This window comes from Myxine glutinosa, chromosome 12 (genome assembly GCF_964187855.1).
Source record: "Myxine glutinosa chromosome 12, kmMyxGlut1.1, whole genome shotgun sequence".
Taxonomy (NCBI): domain Eukaryota; kingdom Metazoa; phylum Chordata; class Myxini; order Myxiniformes; family Myxinidae; genus Myxine; species Myxine glutinosa.
This window is the reverse complement of record NC_136272.1, coordinates 98,544,641-98,569,207: the sequence shown is the minus strand read 5'-3', so window position 1 is coordinate 98,569,207 and position 24,567 is coordinate 98,544,641. Positions and strand designations below refer to the sequence as shown.

The following is a 24,567-nucleotide window of genomic DNA, read 5'->3' as shown; positions in this document are numbered from 1 at the left end:
GCGAAGGTGTGAATGGGGGAAGAGTGGACCCCCATCACGAATACCCGGGGAGGGTAGTGTAAGTGTTAGGTAGAGGGTACAGGTAAATTGTGGTTGGATATTGGCATCTGTGGTGCGAGGTGAAAGAATGGTATTTGGATGGGTGCATTAGTGTTGTGGAAATGGCTGGGCGTGTAGCCTGTTAGTGTGTGTAGTTGGTTTGGGCACTCCACCACTGTGAGGATGTCGGCCAGGTGAGGCCGCAGGTGGGCTCTGGGAGCCGGTAGAGTTGTGGATGGGGCCCGAGGATCCGGAGGACTGACCCGGGTAGCCCAGTGCCAGAGGGCACCGAGGGGTGACAGAGCCAGGAGGGGCCTTCCCCAATTAGATAGGTTAGGGTGAGGAGCGAGGTAAGCTCGGGTGGCAACTGCAGTGGTGGAGGTGTGCAGGTGGGTAGACCTGCTGGGAGAGCTACACGCCCCAGTCCTGAAATTGTGCAAGGGCACAGGCAGTTGCATCGGGGGAGTGAGACCCCAAATTGAGAAGCACCACAGTTTGGTCAATGGGGATTGGTTTTTAGAACCCATAGTGTAAGTTGGCCAATGGATTGGCAGGGAAAGACCCCGGGTAGTGTAAAGTGTGTTAAAGTCATTTAGAAAGTAGTTAGGATGAAGATCTCCTCGCACCATCTGCATCCACTCACCTGGGATGACGTACCTCCACACCATGCCATGTTTTATTATTTTTATGATGCAAATGTTTGGAATGTGAGACGCATCATGACGTGGGTGTGACATTGTGCTTTGTGTTCCATCTCTTCCTCCTTATGAGGATTGATGATGAATTGGTGATGGCAAATTTTGGCTAGAGGGATTGTGGGAACGAATTTGGTGTAGGGGAAATATGGGGAAGACGTGACAGTAGTGACGAATTTGTAAATGTGTAGATTTTGTAAATATGGGGTAAGGGCAAGGGTAGGGTAGGTGACAGGGGGGGTGACGTACGGTAGGGACGAGTTTCTCACTTCGCTCTCCGTACGCACTTTGCCTTGCATTGCCTTGATTGATGTGTACCCTTGTGACCTTACCCCTCGCTCATCTGTCTCTCCCCCCCCTTTGTCTCCCACATGAGTACCTGTGCGCCACTGGGCGCCGAGGGGAGCGTGCGTGAGTCCGCCATTGTGCGCCCGGAACTCCCAGAACCAGCTGTCTGCATCGATGCACCACATTATGGACCACATGTCTGTGGCTGAGCACCACTGATGGACCCCATGGGTTGGGGCATGGTCCCTCTGCTGGAACCGGCCAGGAGGGCCCGAAATCTTGCTGGCGCATCTTGGCCACAGGGCATCGATGCCCCACAGGTGAACCATACATAGTAGGCCCCTGTGGGCCATAAATAAATAAAAAATGGACACGTTGGGTGCATTTTAATTCCACCAATAGGCCGCCAGCAAAGAAGATGACAACACCAGGAAAATAATAATAGCCAGCAGAGGGAGCCGAAGAGCAAGAGACCACCTGCAGGGTTAGGGGTTGTTGTTTTTATTTTTATTGAACAATGATGACTGTGCACCGATTGGTGCTTGAGGGTGCTTTGGTGCGTTTTTGGGTGCTTTCATGGTGCGTCGATGCAGAGCAGACTGTCTCCCCCCCCCCAGAAAGAACAATCACAGGTCCTGGGTTAGTTTTGTAAATAAAAGCAGAGTCATTGTAAATAATGCTCCCCACCGTCAGTGTATAGTTTGAAGACCATTCCGCAATTCGGTTAGCTGTGGGCGTGAGTCTGTTAGGTAGGGTGCAATGGAGCAGCGGGACATATTTATTTATGTTTTAAGACTGTCGCACTCAGGGTCAGGTTAAAAGTAGAGGGAACTACACCTACGTGTCACACTAAATTAAAGTTATAGGCCCGGGACGTGCCTAAGAGGAGGAGGGTGCAGTGTTGCGGAAATGAGGATTGTGTTTTTTTGATTGTGTTGTATTGTATTGTAAATTGTTATGAATTATTGCTTATTCTGGACCCTCCTGCCTCCAGTGTTGTATAAAGGTCAAAGGGCGTTCCGGTAGTTAATTCCATAAAGCATACATTGAAGGACACTATAATATCCCTGTTCAGTAGTTTATTTCCTTATTCTGTGTATTAGGTTAAGGCGTTGTCTTCCATTAAAATGACACTCCATTGCACCAAGTGAAATAAGATAGATTCCCTTCATTCTTCATTCCCATTCCCAAAACCTCCATTTCCCCTTTCGTCATGGCCAAGCCTCGATTGCCAATATTACATCCCCTCCAAAACCACCATTGAACATGTGCTCGGGTCGGGGAAGAAAGGCGTGCCCGCCCGTCGTCATCAAGGGCGGAGCCAGAGGGTCGCGCGACCAACCAGGGCCGAGGTGAGCACACCGATGGGCATGTCCTAAAGGCCGGCGGCGTGATCGCCGGAGGCGTTATAAAAGCGCGCGCGCAAGGTACTGCGTAAAAAAGATCCACATGAGCTTTGAAGAGAGAGAAGGTTCAAGGTCAATTAGAAGCAGTTGCGCCATAGACGGCAGACGCGCCCTGAGGTGAGCCAGAGAAGCAGCTTTGGCTCCACAAGCAGCATTGACTCCACCAGGCAGCTTCAACCCATTACCCCGTGGGAACCAGATAGCGGTGGCATCGGTGGTCGTCGAGGTCCAGCCGACGTCCCGTGCGGGATCAAGCCCGAACCATCTGCCCCAGCTGAACCTTCCCATTCCTCCTTCCAGCATTCATTCCTGCCATTCCATCCTTCTTGTGTACGTGAGTTTGTTCTGTTTGTTCTGTCCTGGGTATTTAATTAAGTTTGTATAAGCTAGTATTTTCACTGTGTCACCTGCTTTTTCCATGTTCCCTGTATATAACTTTGACTGCTCCTTTTGCTTGTGTGTGTAAATAATAAATCCCGTTACTCTTCTGTACGTCTTCTTCTTCCTCTTTACATTCGGTCGCTTTAGAGGTTTCCAAATTGAATATCTGTGGCGCGATCCGGCCAACGTTCGGGAATCGGGTTTAGTCGGGGAAAACTGTTCGGCCGCGGTGCTTCCGCTCGGCAAACAACATCCTTATCCGCGGACCGTAACAATATATATATATGTATATATATATATATATATGTATATATATATATATATATATATATATATATATATATATATATATATATATATATATATAGATATACTGTATATATAGATAGATATATATATATATAGATATATATATATATATATAGATATATATATATATATATATATATATATATATATATATATATATAGATATATATATATATATTGTTACGGTTCTCTGCCGCCCTTCTTCCCCTTACCAAGGGGGGATTAATCCCCTTGTTCTTTCTGGGCTTGGCGGAACCGAGACTTGAAACGCCCCTTCCGGGCAAACGAAAAGTTGGGTTTCGGGACCAAGTCTCGCTCGTACCTAATTCCCTGCGCCGCCACGGAAGCGAGGAAGCAAGCCTCGCAAAAGCCACGTGTGGTTTGGGTACGCCGAGCGGATTGAGTACCACGTGGTCCGTGCAGTTTAGGTAGTGGAACCCGATTCGAGCGGTTCTATTCGTACCACGCTTAGCCAATGAGGAAACCACAGGAACGATCGAATGGAAAAAGGAAGAACACAGGTTTAATTATTCCCACACGTATATACAGTGATCGGGACGCAGAGACACAGAGCAGCACTTAGTCAGTCTTATCTTATCCCCCGGACTCGGGCCCGTCACACTCACACAGGGAATTGCAGATGGGTTGATGTTCAGCCAAACGCGTCGACGTGGTCGTCCAGGAACGGCCCCGTCCGGCTCTCCACAGTCCCAGCACGTCCCGCGAAGATGGCTGCAGCCGGTGGAAGGAACCTCGTAGCGCGTCTCCCGAACAAAGCAGCTGATGAGGTATAATGGCAAATGCGGGTCTCTCAGCGCGGCTGGCGATTACACAGCCGATATCACTCGTGCGACTTAATGCACTGTATATGGATCGCTGGATCGGCCTCCAACTCAACCGAGCGTCAATTTATAATTGTGCGTATTCCGGTTCATGCGCGTCTTTCTTCGCCCGTGTATCTCTCACAGTCCTTGGACGCTCTCAACTCCTGCTCGTCAACGATTCCTCCCGGTTGGTCAGTGCGCGCGAGTTCTCTTTCTGAATGAGTCACGGATGAGAGCACGTACCCCGTACCGCTCCTTCTCAGTTCTCATCAACATCAACCCATCTGATGAGAGCAGCAGTCCTCTTTCTCATCAGCGAGTCCTTTTACTGCTGCGAGTCGAGTCCTTTTACTGCTGCGAGTCGAGTCCTTTTACTGCTGCGAGTCGAGTCCTCCTGGGGGCTTTGCGCGATGGGTTATACAGGTACGCCCCCGAACCTTCTGGAACCCTCTCGAACCTTCTTGCCACGCCCTGTGACGCAGTGCTGCCGCCACCACCTCTGAGCCCTGATTGGCGGCTCGTGCTTACCGTCAGCGCCTCTGCCGCCCCTCATTCGGCTCCGCCCCGACCCTCCTAGGCCTGCCTCGTGTTAATTCGCCCAAAATGAACCAAAGTCAGCGCAAAGGGGCATGAGGCTAGGGAGGCTGGAAAGTCGGTAGAAGTAGGACCTATTCTCCTGACTCTACTCAATGCAGAACTAACATAGGAAAAGGACTAAGCTCACAAATACTATGAAATAACTATACTATCGCGAGGCTACATGTTGCTTGTGTGACTAACTATGAGGGGGAAATTTTAACCTTTATTATACTGACTGTACAAAACTCAAAACCGCAACAATATATATATATATATATATATATATATATATATATATATATATATATATATATATATATATATTGTTACGGACGCGGTTTAGATGTTATTTTGGGCCGAGCGGATGGTCCACCGCGACCGTTACAGGATCCCCGATTGGCCCGACTCCCCCAACGTTGACCAGATCGCACCACAGATATTCAATCGGGAAACCTCTAAAGCGACCGAATGTAAAGAGGAAGAGAGAAAAAGACAGAGTACGGAGGAATAACAGGATTTATTATACACACAAGCAAAAAGAAGGAGCGATCAAAGTTATTTACAAGCAATGGATGGAAGAAGCAGTCACACAGTGAATCGTTAGCTTATACTAGTCAATTTACTTAACCCCAGGACAACGATTAGGACAGATGACGTTCACACTTACACGGGGGATATTGCAGGCAGGTATGGCTTGAGGATGGATGGTTGTTTTGGGAGGCAATGGAGGGTCCAGCGTGGATTGCTGCCTGGCGCGTCCTTTTCGTGGCCTGCGGCCCCTTAGCTGCCCGCTTAGCTGCAGCGCAGCTGGTCGCACGATGGCTCGCACACACCTGCTCGTTCAGGCGTCTTCCTTCTCCCCAGCAACAACGAGCGACAGCAAGCAAGAGGACAGGGTCAGAGCAAGAGGACGGGGTCAGAGCAAGAGCATGGAGTGTGTCCCGCGGTGGCTTATATTGGTCTCCTCACCGAACCTTCGCGCACTTTCTCGGGGGTTCCCGCTCCGCCCTCCCTTAGCCAAACCCCTTGTTCTGGGTTGGATGAGCGGGGCCGACTTACTCCTCCCCCCTATGACGAGGGGGGCGACCCGTCTTCTCTAGCCACTCCCCTTGTTCGTAATGGCCGCAAATGGCGAAAACCGGTCAGCAGCTGCAGGTAAGGCGCCGTCACGTTGCACAGCAGTTCAGTACTGCAATAAACGGTTGATGTCAAAGCTCAAGTGGGGGAATCCCTGGCACTTGAGCTGCCATGGATCATCGGAGGGGCCTACGCTTTATTTCGTTTGATGCAATGCAGAGTCAATCTAGTGGGAAACACATATTTAGCCTACATAGAATAAGGAAATAAACTATTTAAAAAGATATATCGTGGCCTGTGTGTAAGTTTCATGGAATTAACTAGGAGGACGGCTGCGACCATTATTTACATTACGAGGGTGTTACACACAACAAAACCATACTTTTCACATCCGTTACACTTTCTCCAAAATTGTTACACTTCTCAAAACCGTTACACCTCTCAAATTCGTTACAATATATATATATATATATATATATATATATATATATATATATATATATATATATATAGTTGTGGATATGAGGATTGTGTTTTTTTTATTGTTTTATTGTGGACCCTCCTTCCTCCAGTTGTGTATAAAGGTCAAAAGGGCGTCCCGTAATTAGGTCATAAACAATCATGTTTAGCCAATCATAGATTTCCTGCTTGTTGGTAGTTATTTCCTTATTCTGTGCATTAGGCTAAGGATTTGTCTTCCATTAATTGACACTCTTAACTATCACGTGCCTTCGACACGGTCTGGCACCCCGCTCTGCTCACCAAACTCTCCTCCTTTGGTATCCATGGAAATCTCCACGCATGGCTGGCGGACTTCCTCTCTAGTCGTCGTCAACGTGTGGCCCTGAATGGGTTTCTCTCATCTCCTCTTCCTGTTCAGGCTGGAGTTCCCCAAGGCAGTGTTCTGGGCCCCGTGCTTTTTCTGGTCTTCATCAATGATCTCTCTGACTCTCTCGAAAATCCTCTCTATCTCTTTGCTGATGACTCCACTCTCTGCCGCTCCATTCCTCTTCCCTCAGATCGGCAGTCTGCTGCCTCCTCACTCTCTGAAGACCTGGACAAAATCACAGACTGGTCAAACAAGTGGAACATGTCTTTCAATCCTGACAAATCTCACACTCTTACTATGTCTCTCCGAAAAGATCGACTGGACAACCCTCCCATCTACTTTCTCAACAATCCTCTCCAAGAAGTTCTGTCGCTCAAGATTTTGGGTCTCACTATCTGCCATGATCTTTCTTGGGAAAACCACATTTCCAAGCTGGCCTCCAAAGCCAGTCGCCGACTGGGCATCCTCCGTCGTGCGAAGTCCTTCCTCGGCACACCTGAGCTCCTCACCACATACAAGGCTTTCATCCGCAGCTCAATGGAATACTGTTCTCCCCTATGGGCCGGTGCTCCTGCCTCACACCTAGCTCGGCTTCACGCTGTTGAAACCAAAGCTTTCAGAATTATTGGAATCTCCCGCGATGAAGCTATCTCTGAGGGCCTTTCACTCACTCACCGCAGGCAGGTAGGTGGTCTTTCTGTCTTCTACCGACTCCTCTCCGGCCTTGCACCCCCAGCTCTCTCTGTGCTCTGTCCCCCAAATATTCCTACAGGTCGCACAAGATCTGCCAGCAACCCTCTGATGGTTAAACTGCCGAAATCTCGGCTCTCTGCTCACCTTCACTCTTTCATTCCTCTTTTCTCCCGCCTCTGGAACAAACTCCCTCACTCCCTTCAATCCCACTCCTCCCTCCAGGTCTTTAAAACAGCTGTTCACCACCATCTCTTATCTTCCCCCATCCAAAACCTTGATCTTTTCTACCCCCGCTAATTCACCCCAGATCCACCTTGTTTGAAATTCCAACTTCTTTCCTGGAAGTCCTGGCAGTGTCCATATGTTTTATACCTCTCCCACCGCCCCCTTCCCACGCCCCCCCCCAAAGCCCTCGCCCTCTCTCAGATCTCTCGATGTCTCCATGTCTCTCGGTCCCTGCTCTCAAATGTTGTGTTTGTGTCCTTCCCCCTCTCTCCCCATCTTGTCTACCGCTCCCTATGTTATATGTTTTATGTGTCGGTTTGTCTTTCTGTGTGATTAATGTTCGCTCTTTCACGAGCCTCGACCTTGTATACAAAAAAAATAAAAGAAAAAAAAAAAAAAAAAAAAAAAAAAAAAACTCCATTGCACCGAATTCAAATAGATAGATCCCCTTTCAAGCCCCATTCCCAAAGCCTCAATTGCCAACTGCATTCGCCGCAGCTATTGGGCGGTTTTCACCGCGACTCCATTAGCCACGAGGTAGGCTTGGAGAAGAAGGCGGAGGAGCCGCCGAATCCTGGGCGTGCCCGCCCATCGTCATCAAGGGTGGAGCCAGAGGGCCCGGGCCGACCAATCAGGGCCGAGGCGAGCTCACCGATAGGCGTGTTCTAGAGGCCGGCGGCTTGATCACCGGCGGGGATATAAAAAGCGTGTGCGGAAGCCTTTGACAGAAGTGCAAAGAAAGAGTTGCGAGAAGTGCAAAGAAAGAGTTGCACCAAGGATCGCTGAAAGGAGAGTCAGAGATACGGCAGAAGAACAAGTGCGAAGTGCGAAGTGCCAAGAAAGAGTTGCGCCCCACCAGTAGTTTGGCTCCACCAGTAGTTTGGCTCCACCAGCAGTTTGGCTCCACCAGCAGTTGTGGCTCCACCAGCAGCTTTGACTCCGCCAGGGTGCACGTATCGCGGCAGCCCGCACAACCGCAGCTAGGGCGTTGACGGCGGCTGCTGGACGTGCCGATCGAGGAAGGGCGGTGGCTGCTGACTCCCGGGCCGACCGTGCTCCGGTTCGAGCGGAGCGTTCCTCTCCTTCCAGTCCTTCCATTCCTGCCTGCAATTTCCCCATTCATGTGAGTTTGCTCGTAGTCTGTTTTGTGTGTCTTGTCCTGGGGTATTAATTAAGACTGTAGGTAAGCTAGCATTGCACTGTGTCTCCTTGATTCCTTCTGTCTTTATTTTATTATCTTTCCTTCTTGGTTTCTTTTGGTTGTAAATAGCAAATAAATTATATTCGTATTTCCTACTTCTGTCTTCCTCTTCTTCACATCCGTGTCGCCTTTGTCTTTTCCCCATTGAATATCTGTGGCACGATTTGGCCCACGTTTAAGGAATCGGGTCTTAGTCATTGTTAATAGTTCGGGCCGCAGCCGCCATCCGCTCGGCAAATCAACACCTTATCCGCGGTCCGTAACAATATATATATATATAATCGGGAGATTAAATCAGACGCGGACGTAGCTTCAGGATGGTCGATCTTTAATTTTCGACAAGCTTTCGACCAACAAAGGTCTTCTTCTTAGTCGTCCCCAAGTTCAGCAGAAGTGAAGCGCAGCTTACAGTTACCGTTAACCAAACCGTTAACTTACAGTTACCGTTACAAAGAGTGTGCTGCTTTTGTGAATGTTTGCGGTGCAGGATTCTAGTGAAGAGTGGGTGGAAGCTCCAACACCATCTTCCATGGTTGACACAGGAGCACTTGAGGCAGAGAATGCAGTTCAGTCAAGTCCATCCACGTCTGAACCCGTTAAGGTCGGTGTTGAAATCTGTGTTGGAAGATGCCTTTAAAGTTCAGACAGATCAAGTTTTTCTTGATAATCGTTCCGAAAATGCTTATTTTGATCGCCTTAATCACTTTATATTTCCAGAGGGATGAGTGGATGAATTTGGATTTTCTGATCACAAAGTCAGTCTCTTTGGTTGACATCCGAGCAGAGAAACAAAAGGCCAGGGATGAAGAGCGTGAAAAGAAAGACATCTTAGACCAGGTACTTTTGATGCAATTTGTTTTTTCACATTGTTTGCTTGATGACTTTTCTTTGGATGTAATCCCATGACATTCAGGAAGAGCCGAGGACACTTCCTGGTGGTTTGTCAATGAAAGTGGCTGCATGAGTAATTTTTTAAATTGTTTTTTAATGGCAGCAGAATTTTTCTTCTTTGACAAAAAGGTGATTATATTATGTAAAGCCGTTACCTGAGCAATTTAAACTCATCAATCCGCTTATTTGCATCGGTTAGCAGGTCCAGCACCGCTTCCTTGAGGATGCTGTTCTGGACGTTTACTTCAGAATATCTAATGCTGTCATTATTTAGCCAGGTGTACACGAACGGGAACTTAATCCTTACTGGAAGTCTGGCGGTACTGGCCTACCTCCAGAACAGGCCGAAGCTTCGACGGGGAATTCTCGAGGTATTTAACGTGTGCTCTGCCGTGCAATTACGATTAATGCATTCACCTGGCTGTGCGGGGTCGATGACCTTTTATCCTTCGTCCAATTGACAGGGTGACACTGTCAATGGACCGAGTAGTGGCAGTTGATACGTACCTTTGTCCGAATGTTGGTAAATATATGAGGGAATGTTGATGTAACTTAGCACTGTTAAAATGTTCTTGTGATGGGATTGGTTTGTTTTTTCAGCAAGAGGTGTAGAAAACAACTGGATTGATTTGGTGTGTTTAATGACCTCTCCATTGACCTAAAACCAAAGATTGATTTTGACAAGGCCCCTTTTTATGAGTCCCTTTCAGCCATGCTGTCTTCTCATTTTGCTGCTCTTCATGGTGTCATGTTCCCTCAATGTTGAATCGACGCATATTCCGTTGCTCACAATCGATGACCCTAACGAGATGACGCTTCGCCAATTGAGCTTTGATATTTGTCATTAAGGCAATCGTGTTTCAACTGATATTGTGCAGTGGGTGACTGCGGCGTGAGCTGGTTGCATCGTTCTTACCAGAGGATGAAGGAACGGGCACAGAAGGAGGGACGCCATCTGGACAGCATCATAGAGGAGCAGTACGGGGTACGTGCTCTCATCCGTGACTCATTCAGAATTGTCAAAATGGACGACGTGCTAGAATTTTTGGTGCAGTATAAAATTAAAGTTTGTTCACAGTCCCATTGATGCCATTGGTGTCCAACACCGAAAATAGAGTCAGTTTGAATCAGCAGGTTGTTTTGTATGTACAGATGGAAACGTATAGGCCAATAAGAAAATGTGATTTCTCTTGAACCTCAACATGGCAGGGAAAGGCCGGTTAGTGGTAAGACATGAGGTTCAGGAATATAAAACTGGTTTTCCATCACCGAAGTATCCTTGTGGTTGAAGATGTCACGTGATCACTCGTCTGTGAAACGCGCTAAATTGCACAGTGGCTGGAGATAGTTTCGGTTTGTAAAACGCAGTGCATTGACTCAATTAGCTGAAAGGTCGGGTGTTTTAGTGAACATAATGAGTGCAGCTTGCGTAGTTAAGTGCAGCATCAATTACAATTTTGCTCTCATCTTACAACCCCGAGGCACACTTGCTTGTTGCCGACAGGGAACGATACCCGAGGTTAGAGCTCCACCTCCGATGGACGTTGCACGACAACATTTACAGTCACGTAAATGATTTGGCCGAATCATTTATTGAACTTGGCGATTAGTGCTGCCAAACGCCACACACTGCTGCCTATTTCCATGTTGCGGAACCTACAGTGCATTCAGAAAGTATTCAGACCCCTTCACTTTTTTCACATTTTGTTATGTTGCAGCCTTGTGCTGAAATCGTTTAAATTCATTTTTTCCCTCATCAATCTGCACTCAATACCCCATAATGACAAAGAGAAAACAGGATTTTAGAAAGTTTTGCAAATTTATTAAAAAGAAAAAACTAAAATATCACATTGACCTAAGTATTCATACCCTTTGCGATGACACTGGAAATTTTTGCTCAGGTGCCTCCCATTTCTCTGGATCATCTTTGAGATGTTTCTACACCTTGATTGGAGCCCACCTGTGGTAAATTCAATTGATTGGACATGATTTGGAAAGGCACACACCTGTCTATATACAGTGCATTCAGAAAGTATTCAGACCCCTTCACTTTTTTCACATTTTGTTATGTTGCAGCCTTATGCTGAAATCGTTTAAATTCATTTTTTCCCTCATCAATCTTCACTCAGTACCCCATAATGACAAAGAGAAAACAGGATTTTAGAAAGTTTTGCAAATTTATTAAAAACAAAAAACTTAAATATCACATTGACATAAGTATTCATACCCTTCACTATGACACTTGAAATTTAGCTCAGGTGCATCCCATTTCTCTTGATCATCTTTGAGATGTTTCTACACCTTGATTGGAGTCCACCCGTGGTAAATTCAATTGATTGAACATGATTTGGAAAGGCACACACCTGTCTATATAAGGTCTCACAGCTGACAATGCATATCAGAGCAAAAACGAAGCCATGAGGTCAAAGGAACTGCCTGCAGAGCTCAGAGACAGGATTGTGTCGAGGCACAGATCTGGGGAAGCCTAAAAAAAAAAAAATCTGCTGCATTGAAGGTTCCCAAGAGCACAGTGGCCTCCATAATTCTTAAATGGAAGAAGTTTGGAACAACAAGGACTCTTCCTCGAGCTGGTCATCCGGCCAAACTGATCAATCACGGGAGAAGGGCCTTGGTAAGAGTGGTGACCAAGAACCCGATGGTTAATCTGGCTGAGCTCCAGAGATCCTGTGTGGAGATGGGAGAAACTTCCAGAAGGACAACCATCACTGCAACACTCCACCGATCTGGGCTTTATGGCAGAGTGGCCAGGTGGAAGCCTCTCCTCAGTGAAAGACACATGAAAGCCCACAGAAGCTTGTTTCTCACAGTCTGAGAGTCCTTTAGGTGCTTTTTTGCAAACTCCAAGCGGGCTTTCATGTGTCTTTCACTGAGGAGAGGCTTTCGTCTGGCCACTCTGCCATAAAGCCGAGATCGGTGGAGTGTTGCAGTGATGGTTGTCCTTCTGGAAGTTTCTCCCATCTCCACACAGGATCTCTGGAGCTCAGCCAGTGTGACCATCGGGTTCTTGGTCACCTCTCTTACCAAGGCCCTTCTCCCCCGATTGCTCAGTTTGGCCAGGCGGCCAGCTCTAGGAAGAGTCCTGGTTGTTCCAAACTTCTTCCATTTAAGAATTATGGAGGCCACTGTGGTCTTGGGAACCTTCAATGCAGCAGATATTTTTTTGTAGGTTTCCCCAGATCTGTGCCTCGACCCAATCTCGTCTCTGAGCTCTGCAGGCAGTTCCTTCAACCTCATGGCTTGGTTTTTGCTCTGATATGCATTGTCAGCTGTGAGACCTTATACAGACAGGTGTTTGCCTTTCCAAATCATGTCCAATCAATTGAATTTACCACAGGTGGACTCCAATCAAGGTGTAGAAACATCTCAAAGATGATCTTGAGAAATGGGAGGCACCTGAGCAAAAATTTCAAGTGTCATAGCAAAGGGTCTGAATACTTATGTCAATGTGATATTTCAGTTTTTTCTTTTTAATAAATTTGCAAAACTTTCTAAAATCATGTTTTCTCTTTGTCATTATGGGGTATTGAGTGGGGTGGTCCACAATTATTTTTTTTCTATGTCATGTTCTCACCCGCCAGAACTGTTCCAATACCTACAAAAACACTGCTGGTGAAATAAAAATGAAATTGAATAATATTTATGGGTAGCTCATGGTCATCAAAGTTTCCCCATATGGTCTTACACTAACGTCTTCCAATACCATGGACACTGAAACAGTTTCTTATTGTCACATACTTTTACAGGAATTTTAAGTTGAGTTATGAATACCCTGTATGCATTGTACCCTGTAGAGTAGGCTGGCCGGAGCATGTGTGTTAATTGAACAAGGACTGGGCACAGAACTGCTATTTCTTGCTTGTCGCCACCACATACTTGAAATTGTGATTGGAGCAGTGTTTGTGAGCTGCATGGGGCCCTCCTCTGGACCAGAGATCTTAATCTTCAAACGATTCCAGGCTCCTGGGAATTTCTGGATCAGGATAACTTTTATAATGCAACCACAGATGAATTGGTTAGTCACTTCGTGAATCCCTTTCTGATATCAAGGATGATGTTCTGCTTTTCGTTGGGAGTCAGCTTGCTGAAATCCAGCCAAGAGATGATTATCGGGAATTATTGGAATTGTGTGTAATCTTTCTGGGTGGAGTTCCTGCAAAAGGAGTCCGGTTCATGGCCCCAGGACCCATGCACCATGCCCGTTGGATGTCAAAGGTCATCTATAGCCTGAAGGTGTGGATGTTCAGAATTCAGTTCAAACTCACTAGCAAAGAGCAGAAAGGACTGAGAGACATTGCCATCGTCACCATCCGTATTTACATCAGAGCATGGATGACAGCTCCTCTTGTGGCTTCTGCCCCAAACAGTGATTTGCTTCTTCTAAAATCTCTGGTGCAGTACAAAGATGTCAACCAAGCAATTTCGAAGGCAGCAACCATGAAACTAGCAGGCCATCTGTGGTACTTATCAGAGGACCTGATTGGTCTTGCATTTTTTGACATCAATGTCCCTGCAGCAGTGAAACAACAAATGATCCTCACACTGGAGAATGAAGGACAACAAGATCCTCCGAAGCGCATCCAAGTTGATCTGGGAAATATTCAGGAAAGTGGTTTGGAAGTCTTTGTTACACAGAAATCCCACATGCTTTTTAAAAAGATGGACCTTCCTGACAGTTTTCTGGAAGCAGACCCAGAGACTTGGGAAGACCGAGACGATTTTAAAGCAGCATGTGAGACTGTGAAGGCCATGAAAGTGGTAAATGACCATGCGGAACAAGGAGTTGCACTAATTCAGGAGTTCAGTGGACTGCTGACACATGATGAAGATCAACTTCAGTTCCTGCTGCAGGTTGTGCAGGAACACAGGAAAACATTCCCTGACAGCAACAAGAAGACCCTAACTGGAAAAGACTGAATAACCAGCTGGTAGATGTGTTTAGAATTTGTATGTACTGTATGTGTAATTTGTGTATTGCGTTATATACCAATTTCACCTGTATAGTGTACTAGCAGAAGTACCCGGCATTGCCGGACGGGGGAGGGGAGGGCGGAGGGGAGGGGAGGGGAGCGGAGGGGAACGGGGGGAGAGCGAGCCCCTTGGTAAAGCGAGCGATTTTTTTTTTCATAGCGATTTTTTTTTTCATAGCGTCATAGCGTTCATAGCGTCATAGCGTTCATAGCGTTCATATCGTTCATAGCGTTAATAGCGTTTCATAGCGTCATAGCGATTTTTTTTTTCATAGCGTCATAGCGTCATAGCGTCATATCGTTCATAGCGTTCATAGCGTCATAGCGTCATAGCGTCATAGCGTTTCATAGCGTTTCATAGCGTCATAGCGATTTTTTTTTTCATAGCGTCATATCGTTCATAGCGTTCATAGCTTCATAGCGTTTCATAGCGTCATAGCGTTCATAGCGTCATCGCGTTCATAGCGTTTCATAGCGTCATAGCGATTTTTTTTTTCATAGCGTCATAGCGTCGTCACGTGATCGCTCTGAGCGAATCAGCGCCCACCTGCTCTGATTCCGCGTGCTGAAATGCGCTGAGGTAAATATGAATAAAAAATATGGATCGTCAAATATTTTGAGTTCGGCCATGTTCGTCCCAGGCTCAATGGCCATGTCTAGAGTCCCTGTATAAAGAGAGTTGCGCCATGCGCTGACCCGAGATTTCTGGTCACGTGATTTCGTGGCGCCATTTTGTGTCTAACTTCACCATGCGTGAACGTCAGCTTGGTACGGGAACGTTGTTTATTGCCAAACAAAATGACTGGTTGTTCTGCTTTTGGTTGTTCAAACCAATCTGGGAAATATAAGATGTATAGATTTCCAAGTGATAAAGTCAGAAGACAAATTTGGGAAGCGAAAGTCAGACGAAAGAGCTGGAAAGCGATTGACTCCTCGAGACTCTGCTGACTTGCAGCTTGTTAAATCATTACAATGGAAATTGAATATAAATGTCGATAAAACTAAAGTTGTACACTATAGAAATATGGCAATACCACGTACAGAATTTGTTTTACGTGTGTTAGACTATATGTCGGCTGGAAGTCCTACACCGGAATTGCTCTCGGCACCCTTTAAAAAATATTGGATATGCCCACACTCCTTTCTAAAAGTTATTAAAATTCAGAGAACGACAGCATTGGTTTGTCTTACTTATAATGTTAGCTCTTATATGCAGTGTTGGCTTGTAATATGCATTGCCATACCACTTTTAATATCACCACACAGCTCTTTTTCACGGCAATAGCTGAGTTTTTGACAAAACAAATATCACCTGTATGTAATAATAAGACTAAATATGTGTAGTAAATTTTTTTTTAGCAGGTTTAGAATATATCACCCCATATCGCGAATGTACATGTATATCTAATCCGACACACTTAGACACAAAATGGCGTCCAAATTTGAGTTGACACAACTCTCTATATACAGGGACTCTAGCCATGTCTATGCCAAATATCAAGCACGTAAGCCTCTCCGTTTAGGAGTCTATCGGTAACATTACACACACACACACACACACACACACACACACACACACACACACACACACACACACACACACACACACACACTGTGTTTTATATATATATAGATAGACTATACAGACTATACAGACTATACAGATTATACAGACTATACAGACTATACAGACTATACAGACTATACAGACTATACAGACTATACAGACTATACAGACTATACAGACTATACAGACTATACAGACTATACAGACTATACAGACTATACAGACTATACAGACTATACAGACTATATAGACCGAGAAAGACTTGGCTAAAGATGGTCGAAGAAGAAATGCGGGCAAGGGGGTTAACAAGGGGAGATGCAGAAAATCGGGCAAAATGGAGAAGATTGTCATGGGGACCTCAAGGCTAACCCCCGCTCTTGCAGGGAAAATGGCCTTAAAATGCATGTTGTAGTGTATAGACTATATATACTGAAATTTCAACTTAGTTGAGCTACATATAAATATTAAAATAGATCCCTAAAACTTCACATACAGTGTTTTTATGACCAAAGGAACAATTATGGATGGTGAGAACATTAAAAAGTTGTTACAATTGTTTTCTCATATTATTCTGGACCACCCAAATTCAGTGTTGTCTCACACCTTTGGCTGCACGTGTGTGTGTGTGTGGCGTACTTGTGGCGTACTTGTGGAGTGTGTGTGGCGTACATGTGGCGTACTTGTAGAGTGTGTGTGGCGTACTTGTGGCGTCCGTGTGGAGTGTGTGTGGCGTGTGTGTGGCGTACTTTTGGCGTACTTGTGGCATACTTGTGGTGTACTTGTGGCGTACGTGTGGCGTACGTGTGGAGTGTGTGTGGCGTACTTGTGGCGTACTTGTGGCGTACTTGTGGCGTATGTGTGGAGTGTGTGTGGCGTACGTGTGGCGTACTTGTGGAGTGTGTGTGGCGTACTTGTGGCATACGTGTGGAGTGTGTGTGGCGTACGTGTGGAGTATGTGTGGACCATGGAGTGCGTGTGGCGTACTTGTGGGGCCACATGGGTCCACAGGCAGATGACACAGCCTCGGTTTCTCGCAATAATAATAATAATAATAATGCATTTATTTTATATAGCGCTTTTCAGGAAGCCCAAAGACGCTTTGACAGAGTGCAAAACATAATGCACAGCAAAACATAAAAACAATTGCAAAAAAAGAAGAATCAATAGGGAAATATTCAAAGCACAAAGGAGGGAGAAGGAGAGGAGATAGTCAGGGGTTAGATGCTGTGGGTTAAATGTTGAATGCAGTGTTGAACAGGTGGGTCTTGAGTGATGTTTTGAATGTGGTGAGTGAGGAGGAGTCTCTGATGGTGTGAGGTAGCGAGTTCCAGAGGGTGGGAGCAGCGATGGAGAAGGCCCTGTCCCCCCAGGATCTAAATTTGGTCCGGATGGGGGGGGTCAGGAGGTTGGTACCAGCAGAGCGGAGGTTGCGGGTGGGAGTGTGTCTGGAGAGGAGGTCAGCCAGGTAGGATGGGGCCAGGTTATGGAGGGCTTTGTAGGTCAAGAGGAGGATTTTGTACTGGATTCTCTGGGAGATGGGGAGCCAGTGAAGCTTGTAAAGGACGGGGGTGATGTGGTCACGGGTCCGGGAATGGGTGAGTAGACGGGCAGCGGAGTTCTGAATGTATTGGAGTTTATTGGTGATTGTTGAGGGTGAACCATAAAGGAGGCTATTGCAGTAGTCCAGACGGGAAGTGATGAAGGCGTGGATGAGGGTTTCTGCAGCCACGGAGGAGAGGGATGGACGGAGACGGGCGATGTTTTTCAGGTGAAAGAAGGCTGTCTTTGTGATCTGTTTAGTGTATTTGTCGAAGGAGAGGGTTTGGTCAAAGATGATGCCAAGATTCCGGATGTGAGGGGAGGTGGATACTGGGAAACCGTCGATGTTGAGGGCAAAGTTATGGGTGGACTTGGTGAGCGTTTTTGGGCCAATGATGATTATTTCAGATTTATCACAGTTAAGTTTGAGGAAGTTGATTTGAAGCCAGGATTTTATTTCAGTGATGCAGTTTGTCAGGATAGAGTGGGTGGCGGTGGAGATGGACTTGGTGGAGATGAAAAGCTGGATGTCATCGGCGAAGCAGTGGAATTGGAGACCATGACGGCGGATTAAGTGACCGAGGGGGGACAGGTAAAGGATGAAGAGGAGGGGGCCAAGAACTGAACCTTGGGGGACACCTTGGGGGAGGGGAGCAGTGGGGGATTTGCAGTTATTGATGGAGATGAACTGACGTCTGTCAGAGAGGTATGATTTAATCCAAGAGAGGGCAGTGCCGGTAATGTTAAAGGTGGTTTCAAGTCGGGTGAGGAGGATGGTGTGATCGATGGTGTCAAAGGCGGCGCTGAGGTCGAGGAGGATGAGAATGTTGAGGTTGCCAGCGTCAGAGGAGAGGAGAAGGTCGTTGGTGATTTTGAGGAGAGCAGTTTCAGTACTGTGGTTGGAGCGGAATCCGGATTGGAATGTTTCATACAGGTTATTGGCAGAGAGGTGATGTTTGAGTTGAGTGGCTACAGCGCGTTCCAAAACCTTTGACAGAAAGGGTAGGTTGGAGATGGGTCTGAAGTTATTTAGGGTGTCAGGGTTTAGTCCAGGTTTTTTCAAAATGGGGGTAACAGCAGCAATTTTGAGGGATGGTGGGACGATGCCTGTAGACAGGGAGGAGTTTATTGTTGCAATGATAAGTGGAGAGAGAGCAGGAAGGGAGGCCTTGACAAAGCTGGAGGGGATGGGGTCAAGAGTGCAGGTGGCAGTTTTCATTCCGATGAGGAGTTCAGAGAGGTCAGTAGGGGAGACTGGGGAGAATTGAGACAGGGGATGGCAGGATAAGGGGGGGGGGCAGGTGGTTTGAGGGGGAGCGGGTGCGGCGGTGGTCAAGCTGTTGTAGATGTTTTCAATTTTGCGTTGGAAGAATGAAAGGAAGGAGATGCAGTTGTCTATTGTGAATGACTGGGTGGTGGTGTTCAGGGGGCTGAGGAGTTTGTTTATTGTAGAGAAGAGTGCTTTTGGGTTTCCGGAGCCAGAGTGGATAATTTGAGAGTAGTAGGTGGAGCGGGCACGGGAGAGGGCATCTTTATAGTGTTGTATGTGGTCCTTGTAGGCCTGGGAGTGAACTGTGAGACCTGTTTTATTGCGGAGTCTTTCAAGTTGGCGAGCACGAGTTTTCATCAGGCGGAGTTCAGGGGTAAACCAGGGAGCAGAATGGGTGAAAGAAACTGTTTTGGTTTTTATAGGCGCAAGTTGGTCAAGGCAGGAGGAGAGAGTGTGGTTGTAGTAGTCAGTGAGGTCAGAAGGGGTGTGGAGGTCAACGAAGGGAGAAGTGGACATTTTTTCAGAGAGGGTCGATGAGAATGAGGTAGGTGAAAGAGCGTTTAGCTTACGGAAGTTGATAGTGCGATAATGCCTTGGTGCTGGGGTGGGGATGTTGATGGTCAGAGTGATGGCTAGATGGTCAGAGAGAGTGAGGTCGGAGCCAGAGAGATGGTGCAAAATTAGTCCAGTAGAGCAGACAAGGTCCAAAATGTGACCACGGTTATGGGTAGGAAAGTTGACATGTTGAGTGAGGTTAAAGCAGGTGAGTAAATCAGTGAAGTCAGTGGTTAGCGTGGAGTCAGTGGAGTCCATGTGGATATTGAAATCACCAAGGAGGAGGATTGAGGGGGAGAGGGAACATAGCTGGGTCAGAAAGTAGGAGAAGTCAGACAGGAATGATGGGTGTGGTTTGGGAGGGCGGTAGACAACAGCCATGACTGACTGTGTGTGACCAGAGAGTTTAAAAGCCAGGTGTTCAAATGATGGAGCAGATGAGATGGAGATGAGGTTGGTCTTGATGTCTTGTCGGTGAATAACGGCAATTCCACCACCTCGGCCCTCCGAGCGTGGTTTATTGATGTAAGAATATCCATTGGGTGTGGTGAGGTTGAGCGTGTAGTAGTCCAGTGGTTGTTGCCAGGTCTCAGTGAGACAGAGAAAGTCCAGTTTATTTTCCAGGATGTAGTCGTTCAGGATGAGGCATTTGTTGTTGAGGGACCGGGTATTGAACAGGGTGAGCTTGATGTTGTTTTGTACGGCGGGTATGAATCCAGGTGATTTGGCTAGGGTTCGCAGACAGGAGGTGCGATTTTGTGCGTTGTTGTGACCAGGTGTGTTGGGACGATGAGTGGGAGTGCGCTGAGCCGACCAGAGGATGGGGATGGAGTGACCTAATTGTAAATAAACAAACTTACGACCGGAGCCACGGTGAATGTACCTGGGTCGACGCAGGAGTCCATTCGATTTGATTGCAGAGATGCATGATGGGGTGGAGCGGGTTTTAAGCAGGAGAAGCCTTGCGGCGGAGTACCGCAGAGCCATGCCAGCAGGAGCGAAGGGACGAGCACGAGGCCAAGGGTGAGGAGGCGAAACAATCGTCACAACCCACGGGAGTGGGCCCGAGGAAACAGCGAAGGAGCCGAGCAGGTGAAGCCAGGAGCAGAGCCGGGACCATGCAGAGGGCAGACAGGAGCGAAGAGACGAGCACGAGGCCAAGGTTGAGGAGGCAAAGCGGCAAATGCAGCGGCAAACGACCGCCGCCGCTAATCAAGATCACGGCGGCAAACCGCCACCACCGCCGCTGCAAACAATGGGCACAACCCACGAGAGTGAGCCCGAGGAAACAGCGAAGGAGCCGAGCAGGTGAAGCCAGGAGCAGCAGAGCAGAGCCGGGACTGTGCAGAGGGCAGACTCAATGGCCAAAAATCCGCCACGACCACCAGGAAAGCAAGATACGGACAATGGTCCAGTCAGAGAAGCGGCGAGCAAGTGACGCCAGCGTCCTCTCACGACCGGACCGGAAACGGAATACCGTGAAAACGCCTCAACGGGCAAGCTACGGGCGTAAACTGACAGGTCCGTCTGATGAAACGACAGCTTTCCCGCCATGTTGTTTATGCCACCCAAGATGGCGGCCGGAACCGGTTGCCATGGACGACGCCCACGCGATGCAAGGCCTCTATCGGCTGGATATTGTCATTTATTGAAACGAAGACGTTCTTTGTCGGGTTCGTGTGAAGCAACCAGAAGTCCTAGAGAGCTGTGGGTGGTCTCGTTAGTTAGGCCTGGATCCTATCTCGTTTGTCATGAAGTAGTAAGTGTCTGTGATAATCTGGTGGACAGGGAGAAGAGATCGTGGGAGACCATCGGCCTGTTAGACCACTTGCGCATGCGCAGTGTTGACGCGATCGGCGCATTGGAATGTTTAACGGTACGGCGAGGCGATCTCGAGATCGAAATGGCAGTCTATAATATGCTTGAATAACTTAATAATTTTCAGAATAAATACATTTTAAAATAACTTAAGCTTGTGTTCATTATTTACAAAAAAAAGGCCTACAAGTCCCATTGGCTGTCGTTAATTTCTCTCTGGACGGCGCCACAGCAGATGACGAGGACCGCAAGGCATGAGGACACAAAAAACACCTCTATATGTGCAATCCATGCTTTTCAAAAAAAAAAACGCATCGCCGCATCAATTCTGGAACTTTGGTCTGACCAGAGACCAGCAATATATTTTTTTCGGCCTAACCGGCAACTCTATAAGATGTAGTGACGTCACATTTCTCTCCGCAGCAACTACACCATCACTGGCAACACGAGTCGAGCAATTACAGAGAAATCGTTCCCCTCTCCCGACCCCAGCATTGTAGGGATTATAATCCAAAGGGAGTATCTGTGAGAGTACTCTACTCTAGAGTACTCCCTAACCCAAAGGGAGTACTTTACTCTGAATGCTGGGTGGCAAGCTACGAAGGACCACATAACATTTTAAAGTCCAAATTTCAATGCAAAACTAATTTTGGTTCATTCTGTAATTGTAAAGCCCTTTTAATGCAACATGATCCTTAAAAATTAATTCAAGATGTCCCTTTTTTTTTTCTTTTTTTTTTTTTGTATACTGAATCGAGGCTCGTGAAAGAGCTAACATTTACTTCACAAACAAATCAACCAGACAAACAAAACACACAAAAAGAGGGAGTGGAAAACAAGATGGGGAGAGAAGGGGAAGCACACAAACACAACATTTGAGAGCAGGGAGATGTGTGGAAGGGAGAGGGCTTGGGGGCAGGAGGCGTGGGAAGGGGGGGGGGGGGTGGAGGGAGATTCTGGTGGAGGGAGGAGATTTTAGGATTCTTCCTTGAAAAAACACTTCCTGTTTGAAGTTTAAAAGTGCATTGTACATGCCTAAGTAGGTTTGCATGAGGCACTACATATAAAGTAACATGATTATTGGGTTCCCTTCTTCACTCTTATCACGATTTGCTTATGAGCCTCGACTCATTTGCAGTTGTCATGGTAGCATACAAAGCTTTTGTTCGACGGGTTTGGGGAGTTGGGGTGAGGAGCGGCGGTTAACGTGAATCGTCACCTCGATTGTTTTGATTCGGTGGGGACTGTTGCAGTTCAGCGCAGATGAGTGTTATTAGATCTTAAAATGTTCTATATTCCATAATAGTGTTTAAATTTTGTTTCAAAATGAAAACACCGTAAAAATAAATAGATTTATAAATTTATTTATTTATTTATTTTACTTTGAAGGTTTTCTTCTTTATAGTCAACAGAGGGAGATGTTAGCCTGTTGTGATATTCACTACAACTGTGCAACGCAACAGTTTAAAAACCACCTTTAGAGGCCATTTTTCCCCGCAAAGCGGGGGTTGGCCTTTTTCGGGAACCATGGTTGTTGTTTTTTGGTCCCCTTTTTGAAGCAATGTTTTACGGCCGGATGCCCTTCCTGACGCCAACCCTTTTTGCCGCCTTTAACGACAAACAGGGAATTATCAGTGAACTGGTACTCAATTAGCCGACCTCGGAAGGATGACAGGCTGAGTCAACCCCCCTGGCGTTAATTCAGCGATCGACCGGGATTCGAACCCAGGATCCTAGGATCCTAAGCCGGCACCCTAGCCGCTAGCCCAACACCAGGGTCGCTAGCAACATAGTTGCAACACAACAGTTTGAACACCTCTTTTAGACGGTGAGATAATGAAAACTAGTGACACAACCAAATATGTTTCTCGGGGGGGAAAAGAGGGATCTTCTCCGAGCAGACCATGAGAAGACACCAGGTGTTTGTTACCTCCGCCACCAAAGGTGGGTAGTGGTTATGTGTTCACCCCTGTTTGTCTGTCTGTGAGTAGGATATTTCAAGAAGTTGTGGACGGATATGGACAAAACTCGGTGGACAGGTTGTGTGTGTAACAAGGACGAATTCATTCGATTTTGATTACGATCCGGATGCAGATCCAGATAAGGTGGAAAGCGATATATAGTATGATATTTCAAAACGTTTTCCTCTATTTTCCTGTCTGTGGAACCACCTTCCACACTCTCTTCGATCCAATTCTTCCCTCCGGGTCTTCAGGTCAGCTGTTCACCACCGTCTCAGGTGATCCCCCATCCAAAGCCATGGTCTTTTCTACACCTGTTAAACCACCCCGCCCCTCTCAAAATTTTGCTGATGTATCCATCTTCTCCACCCTGAGCGTTCTCCCCTAACCCTCATTTTACCTGCATCCGTTGTTGTCCATCTCAGTCTACCATCTCCCTCCTCTCTGCTGTTGGCGTTTCCCCTTTTTTCCTGCTCTTGCCTTTATGTTGTGTCCTGATCTGTTCTGTATCCTAGCTGTTCCAAGAGCCTAGACCTTGCATAAGAAAACAAACCTTGTGCACGGATTGTGACAAAACTTGATGGATCAGTTGGTTAGGTGAGAAGAACAAACCAATTAGATGTTGGTTCAGGTCCGGATGCAGGTCCAACCTATCAAAAAGCAAACTGTTCAGCCTGGCGGAGGTATGCACTCTACCGATTGCCGTTCTATTTGTTTTTGATATGCAATGATCCAGTTCGTGAATATGTTTCTGGGCTGACAGGATGGTCGAGTGGTATGCATACTCTAGGCTATCTAGCCTGGGTTTGAATCCTGACCCAGCGATAAATTTTAATCCCGTGCTGTTTCATTTGCAGGGTGAGTCATAAATGTGTGTGCCGTCCCTCAGATGGACGTTAAACGTCTGTCCCGTCTGACAACATTCGTTGGTTGTCGTTAAATATCCCATGGTGTCCTTCGTGAAGAGTAGATGAGCTATCGCTGGTACCCTGAACAAATTCCAATTCCTGCCCTAATCATTGGCACAGCCACATCCTCAGCCAATGATGCTACCCTGCAGTCTTGTGCGGCATAAGAACAAAGAAGAAGAATACGTTGCTCCCTTTATCATACTAAAATACGCAATTTGGTGTCTCTGTCTGTATGTCTGTCTGTCTGACTGCGATACATTCGGCCATTAGTTATCCAATCTCAACCAAACTTGACGGGAGGCCTAAGGGTCACATGTTTGGGGTTGTAGCGACTTCATTTGCCCCCCTCCCAACTAGGGAGTTTACCACCTTGGGTGGAATCCGTGTTAAGGTGTATATCCATGTTAAGACATCTAATCTTAGCGTTTTTGCAAGGCCATGTCTAATACCAAAAGTAATAACAATACTTATGCTAATAGCATAATAATAATGTTATTACAAAACAATATTAAAACTCATAA

General features: G+C 46.8%; 1 protein-coding gene across 3 annotated transcripts in view; it reads left to right on the top strand.

The window, feature by feature from the left end:
- The window catches only part of CWF19L2 (CWF19 like cell cycle control factor 2), a 102,722-nt gene that overhangs the window by 47,248 nt on the left and 30,907 nt on the right, over nt 1–24,567 (top strand). For 2 of the 3 annotated variants that reach the window (XR_013620969.1, XM_068132171.2), the window contains exons 4-7: nt 9,034–9,147; nt 9,264–9,383; nt 9,712–9,808; nt 10,316–10,422. Coding sequence is in view for 2 of the 3 variants with exons in the window: in XM_068132171.2 (XP_067988272.2) it covers nt 9,034–9,147; nt 9,264–9,383; nt 9,712–9,808; nt 10,316–10,422 (438 nt within the window). In the remaining variant the exon portion in view is untranslated. Of the gene's footprint in view, nt 1–1,211; nt 1,343–9,033; nt 9,148–9,263; nt 9,384–9,711; nt 9,809–10,315; nt 10,423–24,567 lie in introns of those variants that run through there. The other variant, XM_078766128.1, reaches the window with a different exon arrangement.